At 39.3% G+C, this 13,339-nt stretch overlaps 2 protein-coding genes across 2 annotated transcripts; both read left to right on the forward strand.

Annotated features, from left to right (window-relative positions):
- The first annotated feature begins 295 nt into the window (after window positions 1-295).
- On the forward strand, window positions 296-1,954 carry LOC129591109 (uncharacterized). The gene is made up of 3 exons (XM_055486641.1): window positions 296-629; window positions 700-804; window positions 1,264-1,954. Exons 1-3 carry the CDS (start codon window positions 382-384, stop codon window positions 1,760-1,762), a joined length of 852 nt encoding a protein of 283 aa, XP_055342616.1. The 5' UTR covers window positions 296-381; the 3' UTR covers window positions 1,763-1,954.
- Window positions 1,955-2,694: 740 nt separating this feature from the next.
- Window positions 2,695-12,835, forward strand: LOC129591054 (ATP-dependent RNA helicase DDX42-like). Its single transcript, XM_055486573.1, has 10 exons — window positions 2,695-2,965; window positions 3,024-3,168; window positions 3,226-3,376; window positions 4,484-4,843; window positions 5,736-5,836; window positions 6,412-6,704; window positions 7,626-7,925; window positions 9,130-9,513; window positions 10,242-10,415; window positions 11,959-12,835. Exons 1-10 carry the CDS (start codon window positions 2,842-2,844, stop codon window positions 12,246-12,248), a joined length of 2,322 nt encoding a protein of 773 aa, XP_055342548.1. The 5' UTR covers window positions 2,695-2,841; the 3' UTR covers window positions 12,249-12,835.
- The last annotated feature ends 504 nt before the right edge of the window (window positions 12,836-13,339 follow it).

A 13,339-nucleotide genomic window follows, 5' to 3' on the forward strand; every position in this document is an offset into this window, starting at 1 on the left:
CAGACCAACATGTTTCGATACACTGAACGCTGAATCGATCCACATGCTTTTCATCTCCGACAACAACATTCAAAACAGTGTACACTGCATTTTCGGCCCAGACTAAACACTCAATAGGGATTACATCAGGCACACCTGCCAATTCGCCGGTTGCTGCACAATACTGTAGTGACCGTGAACAAAAGCACAACATCAACGCGATTACGTAACCGTCAAAATGTATGAGAAAGCTGTATCGACTTTTCTACATACACAGCTGATACACCGCGCATCTGAGTCAACAGTTATCCGACGCGCGCTGACAGTCGTTTTGCATTGGCTGCATTATCAACGGTTTTAATCTGTGTGACACGAGATAAAATCGCATATCCGGTTTTGACCATGCGCGTACGTCTGTTGACCGCTGCAGCGCTACTGGTCATTCCGCTGGCCGAGTGCGTGACGTACGTCTGGGATTTACTGAAGCCGCCGCTCAACGCGGTGCAGAGTCAAGCGGCTCTAGCCACTGCCCAACCGGGGCGGTCGTATCCGACGTACAGCTATATTCCGGCGACGAGTTTTCAGTGTGGTCAGGAGAAGCAGGCGGGATACTATGCTGACACGGAGACGGAATGCCAGGTGTTTCACCGGTAAATTTATCTTTCTGTTTGCGAAAATTATCCTGCACTAGTTCGCAACCTTTTTCCGCTGATATTATAGGTGCGACTTGGACGGGGTCATGACCAGTTATTTATGCCCGAATAAAACCATATTCAATCAAATCACATTGGTCTGTGATTTCTTCTACAATGTTGAATGTGCCAGGTAAAAAAATGTTCGGAAAGAAAAGGAACATTGCCTCAAAAACGAAAATGCTTCTTTCGTTATTTTAAATATACTCGTACTAAAAAATAAGCACATGTACCACATTTTTATAATTTATTTATTTTTTATAATTTTTTATCTAGCATTTTTTTTATTTTACAAAATAAATTTCGTAACGTTCATGCAGTTTTATTTTATGATTTATTTTTCGAAGTGTTTATATTTTTATTGTTTTACTAATTCCTTAATTACCACCAAAATTTTTTATTTTGCTCGTAGAAGCTATACTATTTATTTTAATAATTTTATCGATCTATTTCGGCGCGATCAATGCTTTCAAGTGCCGCATTATGCAACCACTATTGACAAGTTAAATTTACACCGGCGAGTGGCATACTCGACATTTTGGCTAATTAATTTAAAACGCAGTGCAAACGATTTCCGGTCGACTGTTTACAGATCTTCAGAGTTTGTCGATTTTGCCAATTCCCGCTTATATTCCAACGGCCCGTTGTTCGAGTCGCCGCCCGCCGACTACATCCCGCCCACATCCGACGCTGACGCTGCCACCGCACTCAAGCAAATGCCGCCTAACACGCCTGCCACCCCCGCAAGGCGGCCGCCGCTTTCGCCGCCGCGGCAACCGACTTCTCGTCCGCCTGTGCGCCCGCCCGTGCGTGGCGGTGCGTCTACTGCGCCACCCCGTGGACCAGGTGGGCGACCGCCCGCAGGTGGCGTGTCGCGCGTGGTGACCACGACCGCATCCGGTCCGGAGGAGAACGTGATTGGCGGGCAGCGGCACTACAGTATGTGTCGGCTGTACGATCAGTTCAAGAACACGCTGTGTCTGGCCAAACCCGGCTTCAGTACGGACTCGTTCCAAGCGCTCAGGCAGACGAAGGCGAACACCACGGAGGGACCGGTCGAGCCTGACGCCACGGATCAATCCGAACATTAAAAATAAATTTCTGCAGGCTAAAAATTAGAAAAGAACCAAATCACGTACCCAAAGTGGAACTGTGCAATGCTGTGTATAAAATCTAATCAAAAAGAGCCAAAGATTGTACTGGTATTTCCGGTGGAATTGGTATGGGTATCATCAGGGTATGTAAAAACTACTCAATATTTAATATTGAGTAGCTTTCTCAGCGGCGGAAATAAAATAATAAAATATCCTCGTACATTTAAAAAAAAACTGCGTTGTTGCGATTGAAGAACAATATTAATAGACAAAATAATAATAATAAATTATTATGAGCAAAATTGATATACAAAGATTTACGTACGGCTGTGTTGCCTCTGTATAAAATTGGCACTGGTATTTCCGGTGGAATTGGTAGAGTCTGTAATGTTACGTACTTTTTCTCACCGGGAACACAGAACACTTAATCTCCTTGCACATTTCAATAAAAACTGGGTTTGCTTATTGTAAGATTAAGTAGCAAACTAATACACAAATATCATTAAATTTATTAGGGAATTTGCTACGGCCCAGATTTTTGCACCGTTGCGAATAAAAATTAAATCAGAAGTTGCCGTAGATGTGCATTGGAATTTCCGGTGGAATTGGTTATCTGCAGGAAAATGAATCCATGCAGGCTGCAGCGCAGATAATTATTCGCATAAAGGCAATTCCAAACGAAAATCTAATTATTCGGGTCATCCATTGATTGGATTTGCTGAAATAATCGTAGTAATACTTTGGAAAACACGAATTAAAAACAAGCCAGAAAAGGACGATACGACTCGTTGCGGTGTGTAAAGTCTGTTTCATTACCAACAACTGGAATGGGAGTCGCAGTATTGGAATTGGAAGCCTCTAGCCTTGTGATTGATTACTGGCTGTTTTGTCATGCCAGTTGAGTCAACTCAGATAATTTCAGAGTTCAAAATTTCTTGACTTTTCAATTTTCTTTGCTTCGCGTTAAACCCGAATGAAGGTTGATTTACATTGTAAAATTTGTAGTACCTTTGTCAACGGTTTTAGTATATTCTGGATGATCGTTTCTCGGGACTAACATCACGCACAGCGAGAGAATGTCATTCCGCGGACGGCCCGTGCGCTCGCCGTTCGTCTCCGCATCTACAGGCAGCAACTACGTCTACGGCGCCTCTAAGCCCCCTGCCGCGGGGCGCCCCGACCAAAAATCCCTCGAACAAGGTAGAACATCATGCCCTGATTTTTTCTAATTTTCTAACCTACCCCCCTCCTCCCCCAGCCTTCCCCATCGCCACCCGCATGGGCGGAACCGTCGTCAATAATTTCCCCTCGATGCACGAGGACGCCAGTCTGGAGGCCTACCGTTCCGCTGCGTCCCACCACCAGTCGACAAAACGCCGGGTCTGCGATGAGGATGATGATGAGTAAGGGACGAACATGATTTTGGCGCAGAATGGGGGGTGTTTGATGGAGGTTTGTAGGTATTTTGACGAGGATCCCGCTGAGGAACCAACGGGAGGTGCTCGCGAGAGACACGACCGCCCTGCCAGTGGCAGTCGGTCGTCCAGTGGGGTACGGCCGGAGGAGGATGAGGAAGAGGATCCCCTTGATGCTTTCATGGCGGATATTGCCGTAAGTGGCTTGGTGTAATTTGTGGGAATTATTGTGGCCATTTTCCGGGGTTTTTTTTTATTTTTTTAAACATTTTCCGTGAATACTTTGTGGAACATTTTCGAACCATTGGCTGGTATATCAACGGAGCAAATTGCCAGATTCATAATATTGGTTAGAGGTAAATTTTTTCGAAAAGTAAGAAGCTTAGAGTAGAGAAAAGCCCTGTGATTTGTGCTTATACAGTATAAGTTGTTTTATAATTTGAATTAAATTCAGATTAATCAGTGCCTGTTTGCTATGAGGATGCGAGTTGTCGTATACTCGTAGTACAGTGTGTCATCGCTAATTACGGTTCGGTGTAATCCGATTTCATCTGATGCTTTACTTAAATGTTGAAATGAATGTTTGACATTGTTAGCTTTTTATTTCTGAATTTTTCGATTTGGATGGATTCTCTAGTCGGCCAAAATAATGCAACGTACTCGTATAAAGCGGATAAACGGAGAAAATGCCTGTCAAATCAAATCCCTGAAAAAATGATGTAAAATGAAATATTTCTGCAAAATTAGATCCTGTACTATGAAAAATATACGTAGTATAATAAAGAACTAAAAAAAAAGTTGCTGTAAAATTAGATCTGAAAAATACGTTGCATTTAAAATTATTTTTGAAATCTAAACTGAAGCTAAAAATCTCAACTGCATGTAATATGTAAAATTAAATCCAGTAAGATTAATTTTTAATTGTACAACTGGATTGTGCATGTAAAATTAAATCCAGTAAAAAAATTCTAAAATTAAAATCAGATATACCTGTAAAATTAATTATCTGAAAAATGCGTGTGCAACTAAAAATATTAAAAATATCTGTAAATATGGATATCCGAAATAAGTACGTGTAAAATATTCCAAATAAGTAAAATACCTGACAACAGTGACAAGTGAAGAATAGAAAATTTTGGGATTGGAAGTACTAACAAATTGGTTGGTTACTGTAATTCTACTTCGGATTCTGCCTCATATGCAAGAATTATACAGCTAATCTTGTACGGAAGTTCTTCCAAAATCCGGCAAAAAGATGAATGAAAACATTCACATTTAATATAGTTTTTCTGTAATGCAATAGAAAGAAACGAAGAAATCCTCCGCCGTCAGCGCGCCCCACCGTCCCTCCACACAACCCTCCCCCGCCGTCCCCCCGCCCCCGGATGGCGCCGCCAAAAAAGCCTACCGCGCCGACATTGAGGAGGAGGACAACGAGGAGTCCTACTTCCGGTTCATGCGGGAGAACCCCAACGCCGGACTGGCGGCCGGCGAGGAGGACATCCCGCTGGAGTACGACGAGGACGGCAATCCCATCGCGCCGCAAAAGTCCAAACACATCGACCCCCTCCCGCCCATCGATCACGCGCAGATGGAGTATGCGCCATTTGAGAAGAACTTCTACCAGGAACACGAGGATATCGTCAAACTCAACAGCGCGCAGGTCAGTTCGTAGGATAATGAGAAAAATCGTTGTTCGCGAGGATTTCGCTGCGGTTGGGCATTTTTTTTCCGTGATACCATTTTTATGGTTGATGTTATTTCTTGTATTTTTTTATATTTACACCTTTATATCGATTTATCTTATTAACCGTTGATTAGGTAATTTGTCGTTTCGCTTTGTTTCATTCTTTAGAATTATTTTAGTGTTTTTTGTCAATTTTTATTTGATTGTGTTTGATGGTTTTTTATGGTTTTCCTGATCTTCCTTATGCGTAATAAGTTTTGACGATTTTCACTTGGTTTTATGCGTTGAAATAAAACCTGGAATATGTTTACTCTGTTTATTCGTAGTAGATCTTTGATTAATTGGCAAATTTAATTTAATTGAATTCCCGTGCGAATACCAGAACAGTTAACAACTGGGCAAGTTGATCTTTCCTTGTGAGTTGTGATTACTAAAGATTGTAGTGCAGTGGGATAATTATTTCACCATGAGTGAACCATCACTAACTCAGATATTTCGAATACACTGAAGCTGATGCATCCGCGTACATTTCTACCAGTTAGAAGTATTCATGAATTTACTGTATATTTATTTGAATATATTTTTTTAAATCTCTGTCAGTAATATCTTATTTTTAGTTTAATTTTTGTCAGTACCAACCTATTTTTTAATTTTTGCCCGTAATTTTGTTGGGTTTTTCTCACCATCAGTGCCAACTTAGTGTCTATACATTCTGCCAGTATTGGACTGTAGTGGATGATGCCACGCAGCGGTTGTGCATTGCAGGATGACAATGTTTTATTAAAAAAAGTCTTTATTGGGCAAAAGCCATAAAAATAATATAATATAATAATAATAATATAATAATAATAATAATGTTTTATTGCAGGTGAATGAGCTGCGCCAGAAATGGGGCATCCGCGTCTCCGGCGCGTCCCCGCCCAAACCGGTGGCCTCGTTCGCTCATTTCAATTTCGATGAAGCCCTCATGTACGTCGCCTTGCGGCTGATCGTATCATTTTTCCAACATTTTACAGCCAAGGAAATTTCTCTTGCTAGACAATTATTTTTTGATGTTACACTTTCCTGCTTATTATGGCAAAATTGTTGTAAAATCATTCAGGTTTCTTCTCATTACATAATGCCAATTTAATTGCCGACGGCTTTGTATATATTGATCGGGTTGAAAAGGAATGCGTAGAATTGTTAGCAGAATAATTTGTTTTTACACAAAGGCTTTTTAGTTTAAATGTTGCGGCAGCTTCAATTCCCAGTGACGAGAAAGATTGTGCGACAGTTTTTGCCATAACATGAAAATCAAAATCGTGTGTTTTCATATTAGGTTTTTACTATTTCAAAACGTTCGTTTTCTGTTTAGTAATTTTTATGCCAGGTTTTTTATTTTAATATTTAAATTGATTTTTTTGGAAAGAGCTTTTCTTTCAGAACCTTTGCCGCAAGTTAGTCGTTTAAGTTTATGCCGAGTGGATTGAAATTATGTGCAATGAATTCTGCATTTTAAATTTTAAAAAATTCTACAGTAATTTTTGATGAATAAATTGCAGGAAAGCCATTCGGAAGCTGGAGTTCACGCAGCCGACGCCCATCCAGGCGCAGGCCATCCCGGCGGTCCTCCAAGGCCGCGACGTGATCGGCATCGCCAAGACGGGCAGCGGCAAGACCGCCGCCTATCTCTGGCCCCTGCTGATGCACGTCATGGACCAGCCGCCCCTCCGTCCGGGCGACGGACCTATCGGTTTAATCTTGGCGCCCACCCGCGAGCTGGCCCAGCAGATCTACAACGAAGTCCGCAAATTCGGCACCAAAGTCTACAATCTCACCACCACCTGCATCGCCGGTCAGTTTATTCGAATTTTTTTGTTTATTTTATGTGCGAAAACTTCGGTAGAAATCGGAATAAATTCGGTAGAAATCTGGCTGATCGTGTTCACATTTCCTCTGATATTTAAATTAAAAAATGAGAATATTCGTCCAAGTGGAAATAACTTAGATATTCTGTAATGGAGACGTGGCATGGATAAAGTGACGATGCGCGTAGTGTGTGGGCGTGCCTGTTATTATGATGTGTTGTTTGTAATCGCTGCCGAAAATTATGCATTACGTATTGCAAAACTAAATTAACCCGGCATTTTCATAATTGGATATTTAAAAATTATTTTTGAATGTTTGTTGGCTTTTTATTGTTATTTACAGGCATTGTTTTTTCTGTATAGTTAATAAAAAAAACCGTTGAAACTGCGTTTAGTCGATGGAACAGCGGCTTCTGTGCTATCGGGTGAATTTAAAACGATTAAAAATTCACTTGTTTTTTGTAACTCAATATTTTTGTTACTTTTATTTATATTTACGAATTCTTTATTTCTGTCGAACGAATTTAGACAAAAGAAATTTAGATTTTTTTTTATTTTTTGTTTTTGAATTTTTTTATCTTTTTGAGTTTCTTTTTTCTGTTGAGGGAATTTTTTTTTGTAATTTTGTTTTCTTGTGTTGTGTTATAATTTTCTCTCCTTTATTATTTTCTTCTCATTTTGAATTTCTTCTTGTAATTCAAATTTGAATTTTCATTCCTACAGTTTTGACCAATTTGAACGATCAGTTTTATGATCCAGTATTGTTGCGTCGCGTAAATATTTCTCGGTTAAAATACTTTTACATCTTTCCATGAAAAGCGAATGGATAAATAAATGTAAAGAATTTCATACTGGATGACTGAATAATTTTAAATAAATATTAAGAAGGTTGTTTGTTGCGGTCGCAGGTGGCAGCAACAAGCACGAGCAGAGTCAGGCGCTGAAACACGGCGCGGAGATCGTGGTGGCCACGCCGGGACGCATGATCGACATGATCAAGAGCAAAGTGACCAATCTGCAGCGCGTGACCTTTATCGTCCTGGACGAGGCCGACCGGATGCTGGATCTGGGCTTTGAGCCGCAGGTGCGCAGCATCTGCAACCACGTCCGTCCCGACCGACAGACGCTGCTCTTCAGCGCCACCTTCAAGAAGAATATCGAAAGATTAGCGCGCGACGCTCTGCTGGATCCCATCCGCATTGTGCAAGGTATGCGCTCCGCTAACTTTATAATTTTTTGCCCGGTTTATATTGTGTTAAACTACATTTCTTGTGCTTGTTTAGACATTTTTGTATTGCTTGAAAATATTGTTTCGCCTTTTTCGAAAGTTTTAATTTTTTAGAAATATGCTTTGGTCTGTTTTCGGTATTTTTATTTTTGTAAAATACTCGTATTTATTTATTGGTTTCCTTCGTGTTCAGCAACGATGATTACACACTACACATTTTTGTAAAATATTCCTTCGCCTTTGGGGCATAATATTTTTTAAAATTATTCTTTCGTCTTTTTTGGCACTTCTTGTTTTTTAAAGATATTATTTTTTGTTATTTATTAGCTTTTTGAACATATGAAAAATATAGCATGAACATAAATTATTAACTCCTTAGTTACCGCTGAAATTTCGAAGTTTTTGCAGTGACAAATTAATTTTGCGCAATTACCCGATATTTACGTGACACTGTACTACGAAGCTCCACTACGGCAGATTGTACTCTAAGCCACCTATCTATAGATTTTTGTATTGCTCGAAAATTATTTCGTCTTTTTCGAAAGTTTTAATTTTTTAAAAATATTCTTTGGTCTGTTTTCGGTATTTTTATTTTTGTAAAATATTCCTTCGCCGTTGCGGCATTTTATTATTTTTTTAAATTATTCTTTCGTCTTTTTTGGCACTTTTCATTTTTTAAAGATATTATTTTTTTTATTTATTGGCTTTTTGAACAAATAAAAAATTTAGCATGAACATAAATTAATAACGACTGAAGTTTCGAAATTTATGCGGTGACAAAATTAATTTTGCGCAAATTCCCAAAGTTTACGTTACACTGACTACGATGCTCCACTACGGCATACTCTAAGCCACCTCTCTATAGATTTCTGTTTATTGCCCACAATCAAACATCTAGTATCTACCATTGAAAATGATTCCAATTAAAATTAAACAATAAAAATTTCAAACAGTTCTTAAATTACATTGTTGGAATTTGAAAGAAAAATCACTGCGCAGATAAGCTGTTCGATAATTAAATCAAATACATGTTCCAATAATTTCGAAAGGGAAAGGCTCATGGTGAATTCTTGGCTTATCTGTAGATGGCAAAATTTTAAGCTTTTTCTAAGCTAAGCGATTAAAGCTTTTTCCTGCGATATATTGGGTTTCTGGAGAAAATAGCACGTACTGATCGTTGATAGGTGAACTGGGGGAAGCCAACGAGGACGTGACGCAGTTCATCAAGATCCTGCCCAACGTGGAGGAGAAGTGGGCGTGGCTGTTGCGGAACATTGTCAGCTTCACCTCCACCGGCAGTGTCCTGATCTTCGTGACGAAGAAGGCCAACAGCGAGGACGTGGCGGCGCGGCTGCAGCGGGCTGACCACAAATGCGGACTGATTCACGGCGATCTGCATCAGACGGAGCGCGACAAGGTCCTCCATCAGTTCAAGAAGAAGGAACTGCCCATTCTCGTGGCGACGGATGTGGCCGCGCGCGGGCTGGACATTGCCAGTATCCGCACGGTGATCAACTTCGACGTGGCGCGGGATATTGATACGCACACGCACAGAATCGGCCGCACAGGTGACAAATACCTTTTTTTTATTTTCTTCAATAATTCCCGCCCACTTGCGGAATTTGTTAGTGAATCATTTTCACCAATTACCGCGTCAGAAAATTCGTTCGTTATTTGTCGTCATTTTTTTCACTGATATTTTGTTGAATTTGTAATTGTAATTGGATTTGTTGAGTAAATATTTACGAATCCTTGTTAGCAATGTGTTGGTGTAATCACTGTAATGGTATTTGATTAAGTATCTGTACAATAATTTTTTCGCATTTGTAAAATATTCTGAGTAAGATATTTGTTATTTAACAGCCGTTAAACGTTAATGGTTTCGGAACTTTATGAAATTCAGCGACCAGTGATAAAAACTGTTATCAGAGAATAAGTATTTCATGGATAATCGTAGTGTAGTGACATGATATTTTCTGAAATTTTGGCGGAAGTATGGTATTAATTTTCACCGGCAGCAAGAGTGGTTTATTTGCATCGTTTACCACACCGGAACGTGTCTAAAATCTCCTTTTTACCTTTTACCTTCTAAAACTAAATGTTTTTATGGCTGAGGTTTTTGTACGTGGCCTGAGGCTTCTGACGGGGTGGGTTCGGTCGGCATCCGTTAAGCAAAAAATAAAAGGAAATAAAACATTGAAAATTACCCTAAAATTTCATAATTTAATTGCACAGTGCGTTCTTTGGGTTGAGGAAAATTAGTTTAACCATGTGTTCGTTCGCGGGATGATTACAGGTCGTGCCGGGGAGCAGGGCGCCGCGTACACCCTGGTGGTTCCGCAGGATAAGGAGTTCACGCCGCATCTGGTGCGCAATCTGGAGGGCGCCAATCAGCATGTGCCGGAGAAGCTGCTGGAGTTGGCCGAGCAGTGCAGCTGGTTCAAGAAGACCCGCTTCAAGGGTGGCAAAGGTAGGCTGCTTACGTTTTAATTTTTTTTAAAATTTAATCAATTTAATTTGAGTCTGCGCAGGTATCACCATCCTTTAAACGGTAAACGCGCTAGCGTTGTGATTCGAACGGTTGAGGCCGTTTTTGAAATGCTTGAAATAAAATGGATTTAAAACTAAAAGAAAATATTTGAATTAAAAAAAATGCATTTTTAAAATTTGTTCCGTTTTTTTTTTAAGTTTTAAAGTTTTAAAATTTAAAAAAAGTTTTAAATTTTAAAATTCCGAGTACTGTTTCTATTTAAATTATTTAATGCAGGAAAAGAAATCAACGATATACCAGTCATTATAAATACTGGCAGTTATTAGTTACATAAGTGCATATTGCAGTTATTAATTTTTTTTGATTATACAGTATGGGCCGTTTTGAAATGCTTCAAATTCGAACTGAAATGAAAGAAATTTCTTTGGAATTAAAAAATAGCTTTTTTAAGATTTGTTTTTTTTCCGTGGTGTTTATTTATAATTTTAAATAGTTTTTTTTAATTTTTTGGAACTTTTTTAGCGTGAAAAAGAGAACAAACAGAATGTAAATGATACTGAATTACTGGTATTCGCCTGGCGTTATTTTTCAGTTGGATTTTATTCGATAGGTTTTTATTTTATCAGTTCGTCTAACTAGAATGGAAAGAATACTGATTTTAGGTTGCAACCAATAAATTACCGCTTCGAATGATCCCAGCCCGATTTGATTTTGCAATCATCTGCCCGGTTTTTGTAATCTGTGTTACAGCGTTGTTAACGATTCTGTAGGAAAATTCGTAGTGATTCCGTAGTATAATGGCAATATGGCAGTATTAATTTCCGTAGTATTCCGCGTTGACTGTTCAGTTTCCTATTCTTCTGTTAATAATGATAGAATCTGCAATAGATTTTGAGCATGTCAGTAGTGTAGAAAAATGCACAAATTTTTTCTGAATTTGCAATTTTTTTATTGTACGTCTACCGTACCATTTTTTGAGTTAACTTGCTTATTTGCACGTGGCCAACTTTTTCTGAGCGACGGTCGTTTTGGATGCAAATTTTGTCCATGCGTGCAGCAGAAATAATTGCTATCTTACCTTTAGGCATAATTCTGGTAAAAAATATTAGTTAAAAATTAAGATTACAGTCATGGTAGTACGTCTGTAAAATACGGTACGATACAAGGAATATTAAACAAGATATGGATGACATTGATATTCGATATATAACATGTTGGACAATAAAAACATAAATGAAATCATCGATGCATAAATAAAAGATTAAACAAAATCTTAGAAAACTAATTAATAAAATCTAATAAAATTTAACTCGCTAAATAATAAAATAAAGATATATTTAAGAAAATGTCTGGCAGATATAATTACCGATATAATTGGGGAAAAATAGCTGCTGTGCCGAAGCGTCGATTTTTGCATTGAAATAATTCCATTCGTACGAAGGAATTTCTCTCGTTTTTAAATTGTAATTATATAACATTGCCGTTTCACCAATCACAATATGTAACCGTGTTGGTATCGCAGGGAAAAAACCGGTGGGCGGCCGCGGCATCGGTTTCAAAGAGAGCAAAGCGTCGACGCACGAGGAGAGCGTCAGCGACATGATCAAATCGGCGCGTGATGAGGTGGGCGCCGCGTCGAGCAGCGCGCCGGGCACGAACCGGTTCGCGGCGATGAAAGCGGTCTTCCAGAATAAATTCAAACAGCAGTTTGCTGCTGCGTCCTCCCCGGAGACGGGGCAGTTGCCACCCGACCGGCGGCCACCCGCTGCCTCTGAACCCGACGCCAAAAAACGCCGGACGCGCTGGGAATAAATTTCCCGGGAAAATATTCGGGATAATTTGGAGAATTCGGGAAAAATGCGGGATTTTATTAGGAATATTGGATAATGAACTGTAGGAATTGTTGGCTGGCGAAGTAAGTGGAAATCTGATCGCCGTCCGCTGGGAGGGTCACCTAGCGCCGCGCTGCAGATAATTCCGGGGATGAATAATCGAAAATCTGGATTTATTATTTTGGAATTAATTCAAATTAATAAAAGGATTTAACTTTTGTTTGTACGAATTACGTGGAAATTGGCTGGCCGTTGGTTGTTTTATTGCGTGTCTGTCGTGATTTATTGGGGTGGATTGGCGATGCGAAATGCAGATGCAATGCTCCGGACGTATTGATCGTCATTTTCTCGTGAATTTGCTGTTTTTTTTATTGGTGAAATTGTTCAAAATTGCGACAACTTTGCAGAAACAAATTAAATTGCTAATAAAATATTTGATTTGTCCGCACAGTAGTATTTGCGGTCTGATTATTAACAACCGGCCTATCACAAATTTGCGCAACGTTTTTTCCAGCAATTAGAAATTTTTTGTGCAGTTGCCTACTGTTCCGCGATTTTTGCGGCATTTTTCCCGCCAAACTTCGATTTTACCGGCTGCGAATTATTGTGCCAATACTTTCCAATTCCCAAAGGTTGGGAATCATTTTACCGATGAAAACTATTTGAAAACCTAGTTTGGTGTGTTTTCGCGCTTCCGGAATGCGCAGAATCTCTCTGATTTTTCAGCGGGTTTTTAGGAATTCTTAAGTGGGTTTTAATTTTAAATTCTCGGTCAATGTTGTAAGTGAAAACAAAGGGGTGAATAAATACCGTGAATTTGTGGCCGATTTTTAATATTTTTGCGGTTGGCGCTCTGTTTTTAGTGGTACACAAAATACCTGCATGGGTAAACTTTAACCGCAGGCTGCACGAAAAAGAGGAACAATTAAATTCAAAATTTAAGAGAAAATTAAAACAGGAATGAGAAAACGAGAATTCGCTTGGCTGAAGTCAGATTGTGTAATCCACAAAAAGAAATTGTAAATAAAAAGAATAAAAATATTAAATAAAAAATAAAGCACGAGTTTAATT

Source organism: Paramacrobiotus metropolitanus, unplaced genomic scaffold (genome assembly GCF_019649055.1).
Source record: "Paramacrobiotus metropolitanus isolate TYO unplaced genomic scaffold, Prichtersi_v1.0 Parri_scaffold0000044, whole genome shotgun sequence".
Classification (NCBI taxonomy): domain Eukaryota; kingdom Metazoa; phylum Tardigrada; class Eutardigrada; order Parachela; family Macrobiotidae; genus Paramacrobiotus; species Paramacrobiotus metropolitanus.